General features: G+C 37.5%; 1 protein-coding gene across 3 annotated transcripts in view; it reads left to right on the forward strand.

The window, feature by feature from the left end:
- The window catches only part of ASZ1 (ankyrin repeat, SAM and basic leucine zipper domain containing 1), a 36,029-nt gene extending 25,251 nt beyond the window's left edge, over positions 1-10,778 (forward strand). For all 3 annotated transcript variants that reach the window (XM_068189903.1, XM_068189904.1, XM_068189905.1), the window contains 4 exons: positions 2,736-2,848; positions 7,982-8,087; positions 8,498-8,611; positions 10,418-10,778. In XM_068189903.1, the coding sequence (XP_068046004.1) occupies positions 2,736-2,848; positions 7,982-8,087; positions 8,498-8,611; positions 10,418-10,564 (480 nt within the window). In that variant the 3' untranslated portion in view covers positions 10,565-10,778. The remainder of the gene's footprint in view (positions 1-2,735; positions 2,849-7,981; positions 8,088-8,497; positions 8,612-10,417) is intronic.
- Positions 10,779-15,187: the final 4,409 nt, after the last annotated feature.

Here is a 15,187-nt window from a genome sequence, read left to right on the forward strand (position 1 = left end):
TCCATTCTGGAAAAAATGTGTTCAATATACAGGAACATGTCTTTTCAACATTTGGAGGTTTTTGTCTGCACTACTTATGACACTTTTTTTTTTTTTTTGTTTTAAGCATTTTTCTGATAAGATAGCAACAGAAGTAATTTCTCTTCTGGATGCATTCAGGACTAAAAAGGTTTCTTTCTTACATTTCATTTAATTTAGAATAATACATCAAAATTCAAAGTATAATCTAGAACTTTAACTACATAATTGGATAATTATCTGGTCTATGTGCTTCTACATCACAGTTCCAGGACTCATTCCTCTGCCCCCACTCTCTGAAAAAAGCATTTGATATTTGACAGAAATGTGTCAGATTATTAAAATTAGTGGTTACTTGGGCAAAGTGGCATTGATGTAAGAGTTTGTGCATAGCTTCACTGGTTTTATCTGTGCAGTGTATCATCTTTCATGTGTTGCAGCTATCTTATTCACCTCTTGTCATATTCACGCTGGAGTGAACTTGGGGCTTGGATTTTGAAGGGCTGTCTTGTACGTATTTAGGCAAAGAATAAAATAGATGTTCCTAGAGTTGATCTGGCTAAAATTGAGAGTGCATATAGTCTCTTTTACAGGTATGAGTAAGTCATTGTACAGCACTTGCACATTCTTAAACATGGCCACTTCACAATAATACTTGCATAATTTGGACTGCAGAACACAAGTGAACCAACACCAACTTAAAAATTCACTTATCCATCAAGAAGGGCTTATTGCACTGTGGTTGTTCCATGCAGTCATTGTTGCATGAACAGTCAGGTTCAGGGTCACTTCATGTTGTGTAGAGATAATCTAGAAACTGGGGAGTAGTTTGGATTGATCTATCAACCTTCCATCTCTAAGTTCTGCACCTTTTACCACTAAATGCAGAACCATGTGGTGGTAGAAGGCTTTATCTATAGTGACATTTATCACATTCTTTACTTCCTGAGAAATATTTTCAATATGTGGTGGTATTCAGTGATCCATTTGCAGAAGAACAAAACGATGTTTTATTTCTAGGGGAACAAAGCACATCTTCCTGATATGCTGGTCAGAAAGATGCATCCTGGTTTGCTAGTTTCAGGAAAGAGAAGGTGGAGTCAAAAGAAAAGGCAGTCTTCACAATAGATCCTACTTTAAGCAAGATAGTTTTAATTCCTCAAGAATAGCTGCTTTTGTAGAAATCTGCTTACTTATTCATGATAAAATGACTGCTATAATGCTTTTTAAGCCTTAAGAAAATATTAGTTCATACCAGATAGGGCTCCACAGGGCAAACCTGAAAACTAATGAATTGAGTAAAATTACAGCTCAATACAAGTGAAGCAGATTATTCATATGAAACTCAGATCTTTCTGTCTTAAGGCTGCTAGGGATATTTGCTAAAAAGACTTCAGTATAATACATTTAGGAAAGAATGGAAACCTATTAAAAAGTTCAAAAGTTCTTGACACCTGTACTTAAATTCACAATTAATCTTGTTGGGATTTTTCATTACTGAAAAACTTACTTGTCTATAAACTTAACATGGTTTTGATATGTGTAAAGGTACCCTTGTGAGCCCATAATTATTTTTTAGCTCTAATTGGTGGAGAATCTAAAGGACAGTTTTATACAGTCACAGTGAACAATGAGTCTCATACCACTGGGTCTCAGAAAAAAGCAAGCCTTTCCCTTGGCACAATCTCTTCCCTAGAATGTTGATTTGATGTGGGTTATCAGCTGTTTATTCAAAATTCTTTCTGACAGAAATCTAGGAGACTGCAAACGCTAACATCTTCCAGATTTCTGAGAGTGCAGAAGGTAATTTCAAGTCCACAGAATATCAGTGAGGGTCCCATATAGTCTAGGTTTGGAGACTCTGAGATCCTTGCAGTCTCAAATGCAGGATTGGTCTACTCATGTTGACTCGGGTATTCAGCTGGTGCCTTAGAAGAAAAAGTCAAGAGGTTTTTTACTTGTGTGGAGGAGCATGTTAGGGCTGCTAACACCAGAAGTCCTGTGTTGTACAGCAGCCTGTCAGATGAGCAAGGGAAATACTGAATGTACCACAAAAGCATTTATTTTTTAACAAATGAACTATTCTTTTTCATTAAGTGTTCTGCAAGAGAACTCTCAGTCTAGGATTTAAATATGATTTAAAATTTAATCTGGGATACTTGATGGATAGCACAGCTGCCAGTGTTTTCTGCTCCAGGCATCACTTGGAGAATCTGTTACATAGTATGTATCTTTTTTTGTTTTCCTTTAGTTAAAAAAGATGTTTTCCTCTAAAATTCTCTATTTGGTGCGGATTTGATAATTTCCACTCTTTCTGAGTTAATGCTGTATCACCATCATGATGATTTGTTATCTTGCTGTCAGAGATGACTCAGATAATTCTGAAATGGAAAGTCTAACATCCTGACAAGACAGGGGTACTTAGGCAAACTGCTATTATTATTTTTTTAATAAACCCTAAACAGATTTTCTGAGTATCCTGTGCACTTTCAGTTCGGCAGTTCCTCATCTCTTGTCATTTTGTTCTGCATCATTGAATATTTTCTGTGGTTTTATTTTTTCCTTTGTCACGTACATACATTGTAGCTGGTTGCAATAACTTAAAAAGAATTTCTTTTAAATCTTAATATTTAGAAACTTGTGAAATGTGTTACTGTACTGTTATGTCTAGTAAGTTTAAAAGTAAATTGTATTTGGAATTACTCTTTACATTTAAGATTGGCATTACAAATCCTGGAGATCAACAGAAACTCCTAGATGCTATTAATGATCTGCAAGTGGAAGAAAAAAAATTTGAAGACATCTCTGAAATTATGAAGCTGGAATTGAGGTATTAACAGTATATCTAAGGAAATGGAAGTGAAATGTTAACAATTTAAGGTGACCGTGTTATTTTCTGTGGCTCAGAGGTAAAATTGTCTCATGCCTTACCCTTAATGCATAACATTCATGAGAATATGCAAGTTAGTAGGTTATGAGAGCTGGTGGTGGTTGTGTTTTGCACACAGAAGGTTGGGAGCTTAGACAAGGTAGGCTCTGTTAGCCTTCCAGTCAAATCTGTCTGATTTTAAGATGCAATAAAAAAATTGTGGGAGGGAGAGATGCATATAACTTCTGCATAGGCCTTTAATTTTCAACTCGTAAAATATTATCTTGTACATGTGTATCTTAAATCATAAATGCTACTTCTGTTTAGATTCCAGATTTTTTCTCTTCCAGATTGTTTTTCTCTTCCACTGGAAGCAGTTTTAACTGGCTTCTAAAATATCCCATTTTTTTATCTTACCAATTAAGAAGTTTAGAAACTATTTTCCTTATCATAGATTATATATATATCAATAGGTTTATAAGGAAAAAATTTTAAGAAAGTGTTACTCTTTCAGACTCCCATTCCAACTTGGTACTTTTTCCTATTATAGTATAAAGGCATCAGCTGTGCAACACCTCTCATACTTTTAGTATAGTCTTGTGCAGTACCATAGAAGCCAGGCCCAAGCTGAGAGGTATGTTCCTTAGCAACCTCATTAAACTTAATAAGTTCCCTAAGCACTGCTAGAGCACTCCACATCCAGCACAAAATGAAAAATGAAGTATATAGTAAGTACAAGGGAGCCTTAAGATTTCTAAAATCTCTTATCCTTTATATGTAAGTAATTTTTTTTGTCTGGAAGACACACCTAGACCTCAATTTAAATTCCATGCTCATATCTTTCCTCTTCCTAGTTCTCCAACTTATAGAAGTATAGCTACTAAAATTGGATTAGGTAGTAAAGGTTCAGTTCCTCATTGAAGTGTGTGTATTTCCCTCTTGACTAGTGATCTGACAGCTGTGCTGGTACTCTCCTAGATATCCCTTCCCTCTCCAAAATACTGGGGAGAGTTGTCTGTACTACTTAAATGCTGTAAGTAGAGTCCCTGTTAGTTATGTTGTTCATGGGTCCAAAGAATATGCTTGGGTTCAAATTCAGTCTGTACATGTCTCTGTGCTTTTGAGGAAACTGAATTGCACTGACACTGTGCATTAGCAGTCATGTCATGATGTCATCCTGCCATAGTGTTGTCTTTAGAGTCCCAGTTCCATGAAACTGTCCAGTATGCATTCCACTCCCAACCAATCATTCATACATTGATTGCTCCCAGTGCTGGTATCTTTATCCATTGCTGTGTTTATGAAAAAGAGACTTTGTGGCCTGCTTGAAGAATGTTTTTGCATCACAATACAAAGTTTGAGCTGTTGGACTTGGGAGGACGTGCAAGGCATTTGAGGAAGCTCTTGAACAGCTGAGATGGGCTGGAAGAGCAGGGAGTTCATGTCCTGATAGAGGACTTTGATGTTTCTTCTGGTCTGTGAGGAGATTTCATTCAGAGACCACTCAGAGATAAGGAATTGGCTGGATATTCACACTGGGCAACAGTTGTGGGCAACGACTCAATGTCCAGATGAAGACTAGTAACAAGTGACACTCCTCAGGCGTTGGTGTTGGGACTGTTGCTGTTTAACATCTCTGCTGGAGACATGGAGACTGGGATTGAGTACACCCTCAGTATGTGTAGCAATGACACAGAGCTGTGTGGTATGTTGGAGGGAAGGGATACCATCCAGGGCGGACCTTGACAGCATTGAGTGGTGGGTGCATGAAATTCAGCAAGGCCAAGGCTGGACTGAGAGTGGATTGAGAGCAGCACTGAGGAGATGGACTTGGGAGTGTTGGTTGATGAGAATTACAGAAACACAGAATATCCTGAGTTGGAAGGACCCACAAGGATCATCAGATTCAGCTCCTGGAAGAAGCTCTACATGACCCAATAAATGTGCACTTGAAGCCCAGAAGGTCAATCATATCCTGGGCTGCATCAAAAGAGTAGTGGCCAGCAGGTAGAGAGGGGATTCTCCCTGTCTACTCCACTCTCATAATACTCCACCTGGACTACTGCTACCAGCTCCAAAACCCCCAGCATAAGAAGGACATCAGCCTGGAGGGAGTTCCAAAGAGAGCCACAGAGATGAACAAGAGGGCTGGAGCACCAGTCCTATGAAGACAGGCTGAGAGACCTGGGGGTGTTCAACCTGGAGAAGAGAAGACCTAAAAGGGGCCTACCAGAGAGCTGGAGAAAGACTTTTTACAAAGGCATGTAATGATAGGACAAGGGGGAATGGCTTCAAATTGATGGAGGGCAGGTTTAGATGAGATGTAAGAAAGAAATTCTCTACTGTGAAGGTAGTAAGGTATTAGAATAAGTTGCCCAGAAAAGCTGTGGATGTCCCATTCCTAGAAGTGATCCAGGCCAGTTTGGATGGAACTCTGAGCAAGCTGGTCTAGTGGAAGGTGTCCCTATCCATGGCAGAGGGATTGGAGCTAAATCATCTGTAAGGTCCCTTCCAACCCAGATATTCTATGATTCTGTAATTCTCCATCAAAACAACTGTGTACTTTCAGAAGAAAATCCTGCAAATTTATACATGTGCTGCAGTACTGAAGAACTAAACTTCCAGCATGCAGGAGGATATAAACCAGTATGACAACAGCATCTGAGCCATTTGTATTAAAGTAGAGGCTTTGCTGCTGAGCTGAGGTGATATACCAGGGATTTCTTGGGTGCCTTTGAAAATGGATGTTGACTCTTCAGCAAGCAAAAATAAGCTACAGTTTAAGAGGACTTTGCCCAGTTTAAGCTTTAGGCATTTTTATGTTAAAGTGTATGCTTTTTTCAGATTGTTCCACAGTAGTGTTTAGTACATACATTCAAGCAGAGCAGCTTAAAAATTTGAGCAGAGGGAGTAAGTAGAGAAATACAAAAAATTATCAATTCACTCTGTGTGGCCAAATACAATTAAATACCCACACAGTATCTGGTGCAGTCTCACACACCAGTGACATATCTTATTCCTAGTATAGTGTGGGTTTAGATCATGTGTAGTTCTCAAAAGCAGAAAATAATTGATTAATTAAAGATTGAAATACACAAAATATGACAGTACTTCAGTTATGGCAAGCACTGCATAGTTTTCTAGAAAATTGCCTGACATGTATTCTAGGCATCTGACCTTTAGGCTAAAATCTTTGGCTATGTTTACATGCTATTATATAAAGATTTTACTTCTCACTTGTTCAAAGTCATTCTGTGAGAAGGAGAATCAGTCATTAAGTCATAGAAAAACTAACATAGTAGAAAATCTTGAACTGATTGATTATAAACTTACAGAGTGTCCAGCACTGTGTAGCCACTGATGTTTTGACAGCCATTAATTCTTTCTTAAAGTGATAATTTTTTAATACATTATTTCCATTTCTAAATATAAGAGCATGTCACTGCAACTGGTATAAAATTCTATGAAAATGTGGAGTTTTTAAAAGAACTATGGTGTAGTGAAGTAGTATGATAAAATAAATGTTTTTCTTCCCCTCCCCCCAAATTCAAGCCCATGACATACTTTATATTTGCCAAGAATCCTACCAGAAATTCAAAAGATAATATCCTTTGTAATGAAAGACAAAAGGTGCCAGCTAAAAAGTCATCTAAGTAGAAGAAAATACTTATGATTGTGGCTTGACTATGGTAATATGGGAGAAGCTTTCAGACTATCTCCAGATGTTTAGTGTTTGGGCTCTTTTCCTGAAATACTCAGTTCAGTTACATTGTTCTGAAACAAGCAGTAGTTTATTTTATAAAAACAAACTAATAGGCTTTTGTACTTTTCCATTTTCATGAAAACCATGTCCAGTACTGGTTTTAAACCTCCAGCATACCTATTAATGCTTCTATATAGTTCTCTTTTAAATGTTAAAGTCTTAACAGTTCAGCAGTATTGAAAGTCACAGATGTCCTGAGCAGTGGCAGAAATTTTACTCACTAATGGTCCTGTCCCCAAAGTTGAAGGAAAGCTCTCTATGACACTCAATGGCCTAAATTCCATCTCCATTTAGATACATGCACTGCGTTGGCATGTAGCTTAGTTTAGCTGTTTGACAAATTTCTTGGATACCATTTTGCCTTCAGAAGAAAGAAGCAAGTGCTCTTAGTATGTTGCATTTAGGTTTAATAGCATATTGCCTAGGGAATGGAGGAATGTTGGAGTCTGAGTTAGTTTATGCAGATCCTATGGATCTGCAGAACAAGAAATTCTGCAGTAGGAACTTGAAAGTGTCTCTTGTTTGACCCAAATAGCTTAAAGTTAGCAGAAACTTTCCTACTGGAGATACAGACACTTCTCAGGAGTTTCAGAATTTGAGAGCTCACTCAGTAAAAGCAATTGGATGATCTTCTTCCTTGCCCTCTTTCCCTCTTCCTGGTGAGCAGTAACAAGTTTCTGGCTGGCACCATGACTTATGACTAAAATTCTCTGACATTCCAGTAAAACTGAGTCAGTGTCATGTGGAAGTTCTAGAAACTTAAAGCTGAAAATAATCTGTTAAATTTTTCTATCCTTCTCTCCACTTCTTGGAGACGTGGGTCAAACTAATTTTGAGAGTTGACTTCCTGCTTGTGTTTGAGCATCAAGTAAAAATTTTCTTTGAAATAGATAGCATCAGATAATTCAGCCTCTGAGGTATGTTTCCAGATCCAAGGGCCAAGACAATATTACTGAATTTTTATTTTCTTCAACTCTGTTGGAGACTATGTTACCCTAAACCTAGTCATTTCAGTCCTAGCTCCAAAGTACAAACCAGACTTTTTCTCTCACATCTACCTCAAAAATATAAGCTGCAGGTGAGAAATATTGTCCTTCAAAAATAAGACAGTGGAGGGAGGGGATGGGACAAACAAGAGGGAAAAAAAACCCAGCAACTTGCTAAAATGCTAAATGTCTCACACCTACTCACTTTTAAAATGATACTGGGTTTTTTGTATGTTATGAAACTGCATTTCTAACTCACTAGCCAGTGTTGAAAATCCATATGTGATATTCAGCTTGCAAGAAGTTACAGCATTTGACAAATAACAAAATATTTTCTTTTTCTAGTGAAGATGAATTACTCAAGTTTCTTCAGAAGTTGAATAAAGAGTGTAGTAAGCTGATCATTCCTGTGCAGACCATGAATAACCATTTCCTCAAAAATTCTCACAAGGTATTCAACCAGACAGAAGATTGATTTAGAGTGCATTATTCTACCTTGTAAAATAAAAACTATGAATATTTATCAACTATCTTGGTTATTACATAGTTATAGAAAGCTGTCCAATGCTCTTTCTCTAAAGGACACTTCTTAAAAATAATATATTTCAAATAGGCCATACAGCTAAAGGAGATAGATTTGTTTCTTCATGTTTCTACTGATAGGAGAGTTAAAGTGACAAAAGTTTCCAACAAAGGTTGCTAGGGAGTAGTAGCTTATTGTGCATAAATCATACAATTAAAACCCAGCATAAATGCAGTTATAGACCTTTTCTGGCACTGTCTTTTGTGATACATGAACTGTAGAATACTAAATTAATCTACAATTATGTAATTATGGCAAATAACTGTAATTATTAACAGATGGTACTGCAGTGGGCACCAACTGAATGTTATATTGAAGTCTGCAAAGACGTGATTTGCAGTGTTAAAAAGTTGGGAGAAGAAGTTGGCAAACTGAAGGACCTCGTGGTGGAGGTGGGTGTGTGTGAGTGAGGCTGTTAAATACTGTGTACAAGTTTCTGATGCAACCTCAAATGTGACATCCCTCAGGGAAATGTTTCATACCTTGGTCTGCCAAAGGCTGTTTAGCCTTAGCTTGGACATTGCATCAATCTCTCAGTCTCTCCCCCTTCCACCTTTTCATGGACAGAAAGAGACATAATCTCTAATATTCCAGAGAAGTGTGAAGAATCTCCAAAAAAAAAAGCATAATCTACCTTTTTCTTTCTACTGCATGAAAGAATTAATTGGAATGTATCTCCGTGCTCTTTGACAACCACTGTGGCATAGAGGCCATGCTGAATACTTAGACTTTTACTTTTTAATTAAGGAATCTTTTGTTTAGAATTATTGACTCACAAGGAAGATACTGAGGTTTTATGAATTGAATGGGAGGCATCCCAGATAACTCTGCAAAGTGACAAAAGAAGAGGGTGGGAGAGGTCAAGGCTAGATGTTAGCACCACATCAGTCATTCTCAAGCCAACACAGTGACACTCTCTTGTCAGATGGGGTCATTTTAAGTAATAGGCTGGTAAAATGAACGGCCGCTGGGGTAGGGTAAATGGAGCATCAGTGTCAGAAAGGAATCTGTTGCTGAACGAAGCCATGTGGAACTCAGACCTTGGGTATAATGCTACTAATGCAATTTCCTGTAGTTTAAGTTAATTTAATGTGATATAACAGCCTTCTCCCAATAAATCCCTTAACACCAAATATATTAAGAGGTAATGACTGTGGCAAAGAACTTACTAGCTATTTATTCCTTTTTTTGCATATGCAATCATCAATTGTGTATATATTTGCCTCCTATATATGCAGGCCAGTTATAAGGGCTGGGAGTTCCAAGTTTGATGCCACTTGACTATCTGTATGTGAGGTTTTATAGCTGTCGAGAGGAAGCATGGTGTCTTTGTATCTTGTGTGAAACAGCCTTCTAATTACTTTAAAAATGCAAATCCTCCTTTTTAAAATCCTGTTATGTTTTATGAGTTTCACTTATGAATACTTTAACACAAGACATTTTTGTGCTACTTTATTTATGATGGAGTGCTTTTGAATGTCGAGCACCCGAGCGTTTATTACGAACTGTGAATGTAAGTGAAACAGTTAAACCTCTTACATAAAATGTTTCTATACAGTCCCTTGAAGTTTTCAGTACTGTTTGCTAAGCTTAGTCATGACAAAACTTTGCCAGCGGTACATGTCTTAGCATATAATTTTTGAAAGTACAGTAAATGAGACAGCCTTCCAAACATTGTTAAGTAAGGTAGGAAATCGGAACCTAACCCTGCTGTCCTTTATGACAAGGCTCCACTCAGGTGCAACATGCATTTAAGAAAGCACTTGTTAGGTACTTTGCACTCTCCCTTTAATTTCAAATTAGTCTAATCTGTTACATAGTTAACTTCCTTTTTAAATAAACAGGTTTTTTTAGTAATTAAATGGCAGAAGTTCTAGTTAAAACATTTGACAGAGTTCAATTATTTTGTTGTTAGATTTTTGTAGCATCTAATAATAGTAGTGGTTTGCTCCTTAGTAATTAAGTTTGTAAATGAACAGTTTGTTTTTCTTATATATGTTACAGAATAATTAAACATCAAATAGGATGAACGTTTACACACATTTATTTCAAATTAAGTAGGACAGAGACAGAAAGAAGTAATATCAATCCTAGATGCATGCAGATTCTTACGACTAGGTACTTTATAATTTACTTAAGAAGCTTTCACACTAACTTTTTTTCTTACACTTTTTACATGGATTTAACATCTGTCTCAGTATGAAGAGAAGAATAAACCTAACCAAGTGAAACTTCCAGAAAAAGCAGCCACCTTGGAAAAAAGATTAGTCAAAATGGGAGCGGTAACATTGCTTGGATTTGGTTTTTTCTTTTGTGCAATTAAATTTGTATCAAAGAGAACATGAATTTAAGTTTAGTGCTGTTTCTCATCATATCTATAGTAATTGTATCTTGTATGTACTTTGAACTAAAAATAAAGTTACTAAAAATTAAAACAGTTACTTAAGAGTATCTTAGGGTTTAATTTTGAAATTCACTGTTTGTATAGAATGTAGGTCTAAAATCTTGTCAAAGCTGCTTTTCTTTTTTTGGCATAAAATTGTGATTATTGGTTACTAATTACTAGTTTTGGTTTTTTATTTTTACCTGTTCAGAAGTGAATATAAGCAAATTCTGATTGTATATCACATGTTTTTATTTAAAATTATAATGCAGATGTGTTTTGGGGGTTGGCAGGGTTTAAAATATTTTAAGTATCACTTTCAATTTTGTGTTGATAAAGATCTTTTCTCTTGCAGAGAGATACACTTATTTTTTTCTTTTCACAATCAAGAGAATGGTGGAGATCTTGTTGCATTTTTTTTAAAAAGTAATTTCCCATTGAACTGTGATACTTAAATTATGCCTGAAATCTGCTTCCTTAGGGATACTCACCTCTATTAAGAGTTTCATCACATCTATTAAAAGGATTTTAGTAGTACTTTGCTGTAAGATTGCAGACAACTTAGAAGGCATAGCAGCTTGGTTTTTCTTTGTCTAGTCTTTCACTACAAATTTTTTCTTAATATTTTCTCCACTTAAAAAGGTGTTTGTAATCCCACAGTGAAACATTTGTAACTGGTTTTGATCTGCTTACTAAACCAGGTATGTTGGGGGAAAAGGAAGTTGGCGTAAGTGAATTCAAACTAGTTATGTTTTTGCAGGTTTCAGTAAACATCTGTAAAAATGCTGAATATTTTGGAAGGAACATTTTTCTTTCAAAATGAAGCAAAAAGTGTCTAAAAACATAAACCTGAATGAGTGTGTGAAAGTTGGTCTCTGAGTTTTCAGTCTTAGAGTTTAGAGTCTGAACCTTTGGTATTCCCTCTGGAGACTAGTAAGGAGAAGTTAATAACTTGGGTGCTATTCCAATCATTGTTACTGCTGTTTTCTGCTTTTCTTAGAGAATTGCATTGGGTGTTAGTGTGTTTCCTTGTTACTGCAATTGTGTTACTGCCTTTCATCCTTCAATACAAGGAACATCCTACAGAGTGATGAGGCCACAGGTAAAAACAACATAATTTGGGGGTGTTCTTACATTTTTTTCTGCTCCCAAACTGGTGTCAGAGGGGATAACCTGTATTCACCACCACCGTCTACCAGAAATGGAAATGAACATTCTATCAGCCTGAACAAAGTATATAAAAGGAAATACTTTAAAAATAGTTCTCTGGTTCTTCATATTACTGTAGAATTAAGCCTAAACTAACAGGGCATATATTGTGAAAGGCAGAACCTTTTATATACACACCACTCCTCCTCTAAGCAGCTCAAAATATGGTTCAAATGCAGTTGCTCAGTGATGGGTTGACTCACAGGTTGTACCAGAACTTTGACACCTGATGTCTTTTGGGAGTTTCTGTTGGGTGAAGGTGTTTGGGGTTTCTGGGGTTGGTAGTGGAGGGGGACTGGCCAGGCATGTTGTACAGACTGTTTCCTACATGTAATTTTGCATTAGTTAAGTGGAATTACTTCAACTGCTCATAAGGTTTCTGCCCTTCAAAAGATTCTGCTTCTTAGCCCTTATTTCCCCACTTATATTACAAATTGCATTGACAAAGCTGCATCGAAGGACACTGAATATAGCTTTCATTTCAAGAGATGCCTTTCCTGCCACTGGTAGATCTTGACATTTGAGACAACAAAAATTCAAACTCTTTTTCCAACAATTTGAAGAAAAGATCTGGTCAGCTGGAGGACTTTTAAGCTGAACTTGGAGCTCTTGCACTTGAACCGAAAATCTGCTCTGGACAGATTTTATCAGTATTTAACTAAATTATTATGCCTTGGGTGTAAAATACTTTGGTGGGGGGGGGGAAGTAATGCATGATAGTTGCTGGTAATTTTTTTTTTCAAGTGTGAGAGTTATTATAAAGTGTTTTTTGCAGAAGTGAGTCAAAGGTCTGAACTTCAGGAGATGATGTCCAAAATACATTTGGAAGAATCTGGTCTTTTTTGAATTATCTTATGGGTCACCTGTTTCTGATGCTTATAGTCACAATTGCAAACACACATGTGAACATCATTTGGGTTAAACATAGGCTTTGTGCCAGCAGCATCCTTGGCATCCTATACTGTTCAAATATAGTGTTCAAAATTCCATAAACCACTCACAAGAAGCAAGGGTCTTGGAGTAATCACTTCAAGCTGTTTTCATTAATTGGTCAGTCAGAAACTGCGTTGCGTGAGGAGGACATTTTAAGAACCAAATGAACAAAGAATATTTTAACATACCGTATCATTAAAAAAAAATTTCATTTACCTTCTTGGATTCCAAACTCGGGCTTAGATGATGCATTTCAATATCCTTTATTCACTTTCATGTTGTTGCAGTGCCTATTTCAAATTCTCTGACAAGGTGTCACAATATGGTAGTGATAGGGCAGGAAGCAAAGAAAAAGATTGCTTCAACATCTGGCCCTTGAGCTACACTTGCAGAATTCTTACCCCCACCAGCACCTCCTAAGGGAGCCTTCATATGAAAATGTCCCTGCTGAGAGGCCTCCTTCTGCAAGCCATCAAATTGCAGTCATTATCCCAGAACAGTAAGAATACAATGATTTACACATCTATGAGGGGATTGGAGGAGAATGCTAAAGAGCTTTGCATGTATTAAGCAGGTAAACTGCACAGCCCTGCTGCTGTTGTTCTCCTACTACAGTAGTGCAAATTGAGATGCTGAGGATTGAGTGACTTGGACCTCGGGCCAAATCCTGTGGGATACCTGGTTGCTTAAAGATGCAGTGAGGTTCCTACTTGCAACATCATTGCATACCTAACTTGTCTTCATAGAGATGACTATTCATACCATGGCCTTTTCTGATGTATAGGCTGTTGTGTAAAATTAGGGCCTTGGACGATCCTGTGGAGATCTGAAGGAACTGCATGATTTTTGTTTTAAACTTTCCTGTTTAAGATAGGCTGTGGCTTGTGTGTCCTGTGTCTCTCTTCTGTGCTTTGGGATTTGCCCTGCTCTTTAAATTTGACTTGCGCAGTATCTCACTTATGTCGTAAGGCATCACCCTTAATTATCCCTGCTAGCCAATTTAAAGTAATAAAAAGCATTTTGGGATATGTGTATTCTTAAACTGAGAGTCTTTCTTTTCTATTATATTCTCACCTGACCTTAGCATGTGTTTGATTTATCTTTTATTTCATCCAAGTGCCTTGTTGAGGACAGGACTTAAAATGTGCAATTTATTCTTCTCTCTTTTGTTGTATTTGAACCCTTAGAAGTGTTTCCCAAAGCTATCACTTCCTTGTGAGTAGGTGATTGTTTGCATTTGCCTTCTCTGTTTCACCAGTTCTGCAAAAGCTACAAGTTGTCTTTCCCAAATAAAACTCCTGTGTTACTACAAATGTAGTAATACACACTGTAAAGTACTACAAATCTTGCTTTGCATCTTTATGTACAGAGACTACAGTTTTGATACCTATTAGTAGGTAGCAAGGCTATAAAGCCTTGAAGGCCTAACAGGTATCCAAACTGCAGATTTCTGCTTTTAAAGACATGTGCTGTCGTTCCTTTGTTCTGGAGGCGGGGGGGAAGTGTGTATTTGAAAATTTTAACTCCCTCATTCCAGAAATAGGAATTTTCAGGTAATGGGGCTGCATTGAGATCTGAGTGAGATCTGACAGGGGGCTGTTACTGACATGAAATTAATTATGTGATCTCAGCAGGTTTAATAGCTGATAAATTGCCTCTAGTTTTTATCCTGATCCAAACGGTGTAGTTTCATGTAATATAGGGTCATAGTCCCTGGAAGTGGGACTTACAGAGATACCTTTGTGGAAGGATTTTCCATTCTTTTAAGATGTGCTACTGGCTGTAATATATACAGGAAGATGTGTTCTACTTAAGAGTTTGGTGGGGTTTTTCTTAAATAAAATTTCAGATGAGCCTTCCATGCCTTCATCTTTCCTGAAAACAGTCAAATGTAGAAATACAGGTTTAACTACATTATTTTCATTATTGTATTGAAAAACCTCAGTTCGATTTCAGAAGGTATGCAGAAAATGGGGCTTTCTGTGCTCTGGCTACTCCACTGTTGTCTGTATTGCGTATGGCATGATTTCTTAACTGTATGAGAAACTGTGCACATAATACTTGTTGAAGACACCTACAGATTTCTAGATTCAGTCTTTTCTTGCAGCAAGGGAGGCTAGCAACCTCTCCAGGCTGCATCAGGAACCAGCCCTCCCTCTCATGAGAGACAGTCCTCCATGAACTTCTTCAGCATGAGTCCTTTCCACAGGCTGCAGTTCTTCATGAACTGCTCCAGTGTGGGTACCCTGCTCTAGCATGGGCTTCCCACAGGGTCACAGCCTCCTTCAACCCAGCACAGGGTTCTCCACAAACTGCAGGTGGATCTCTGATCTCTGCTCCACCATGGACCTCTGTTGGCTGCAGGAGGATACCCTTGACTCACTGTGGTTTGCTTGGGAATCTCTGCCCTGGCAGCTGGAGAACCTTCTCCCCTTTGCTCTTC

Source organism: Anomalospiza imberbis, chromosome 5 (assembly GCF_031753505.1).
Source record: "Anomalospiza imberbis isolate Cuckoo-Finch-1a 21T00152 chromosome 5, ASM3175350v1, whole genome shotgun sequence".
NCBI classification, from domain to species: Eukaryota; Metazoa; Chordata; class Aves; order Passeriformes; family Viduidae; genus Anomalospiza; species Anomalospiza imberbis.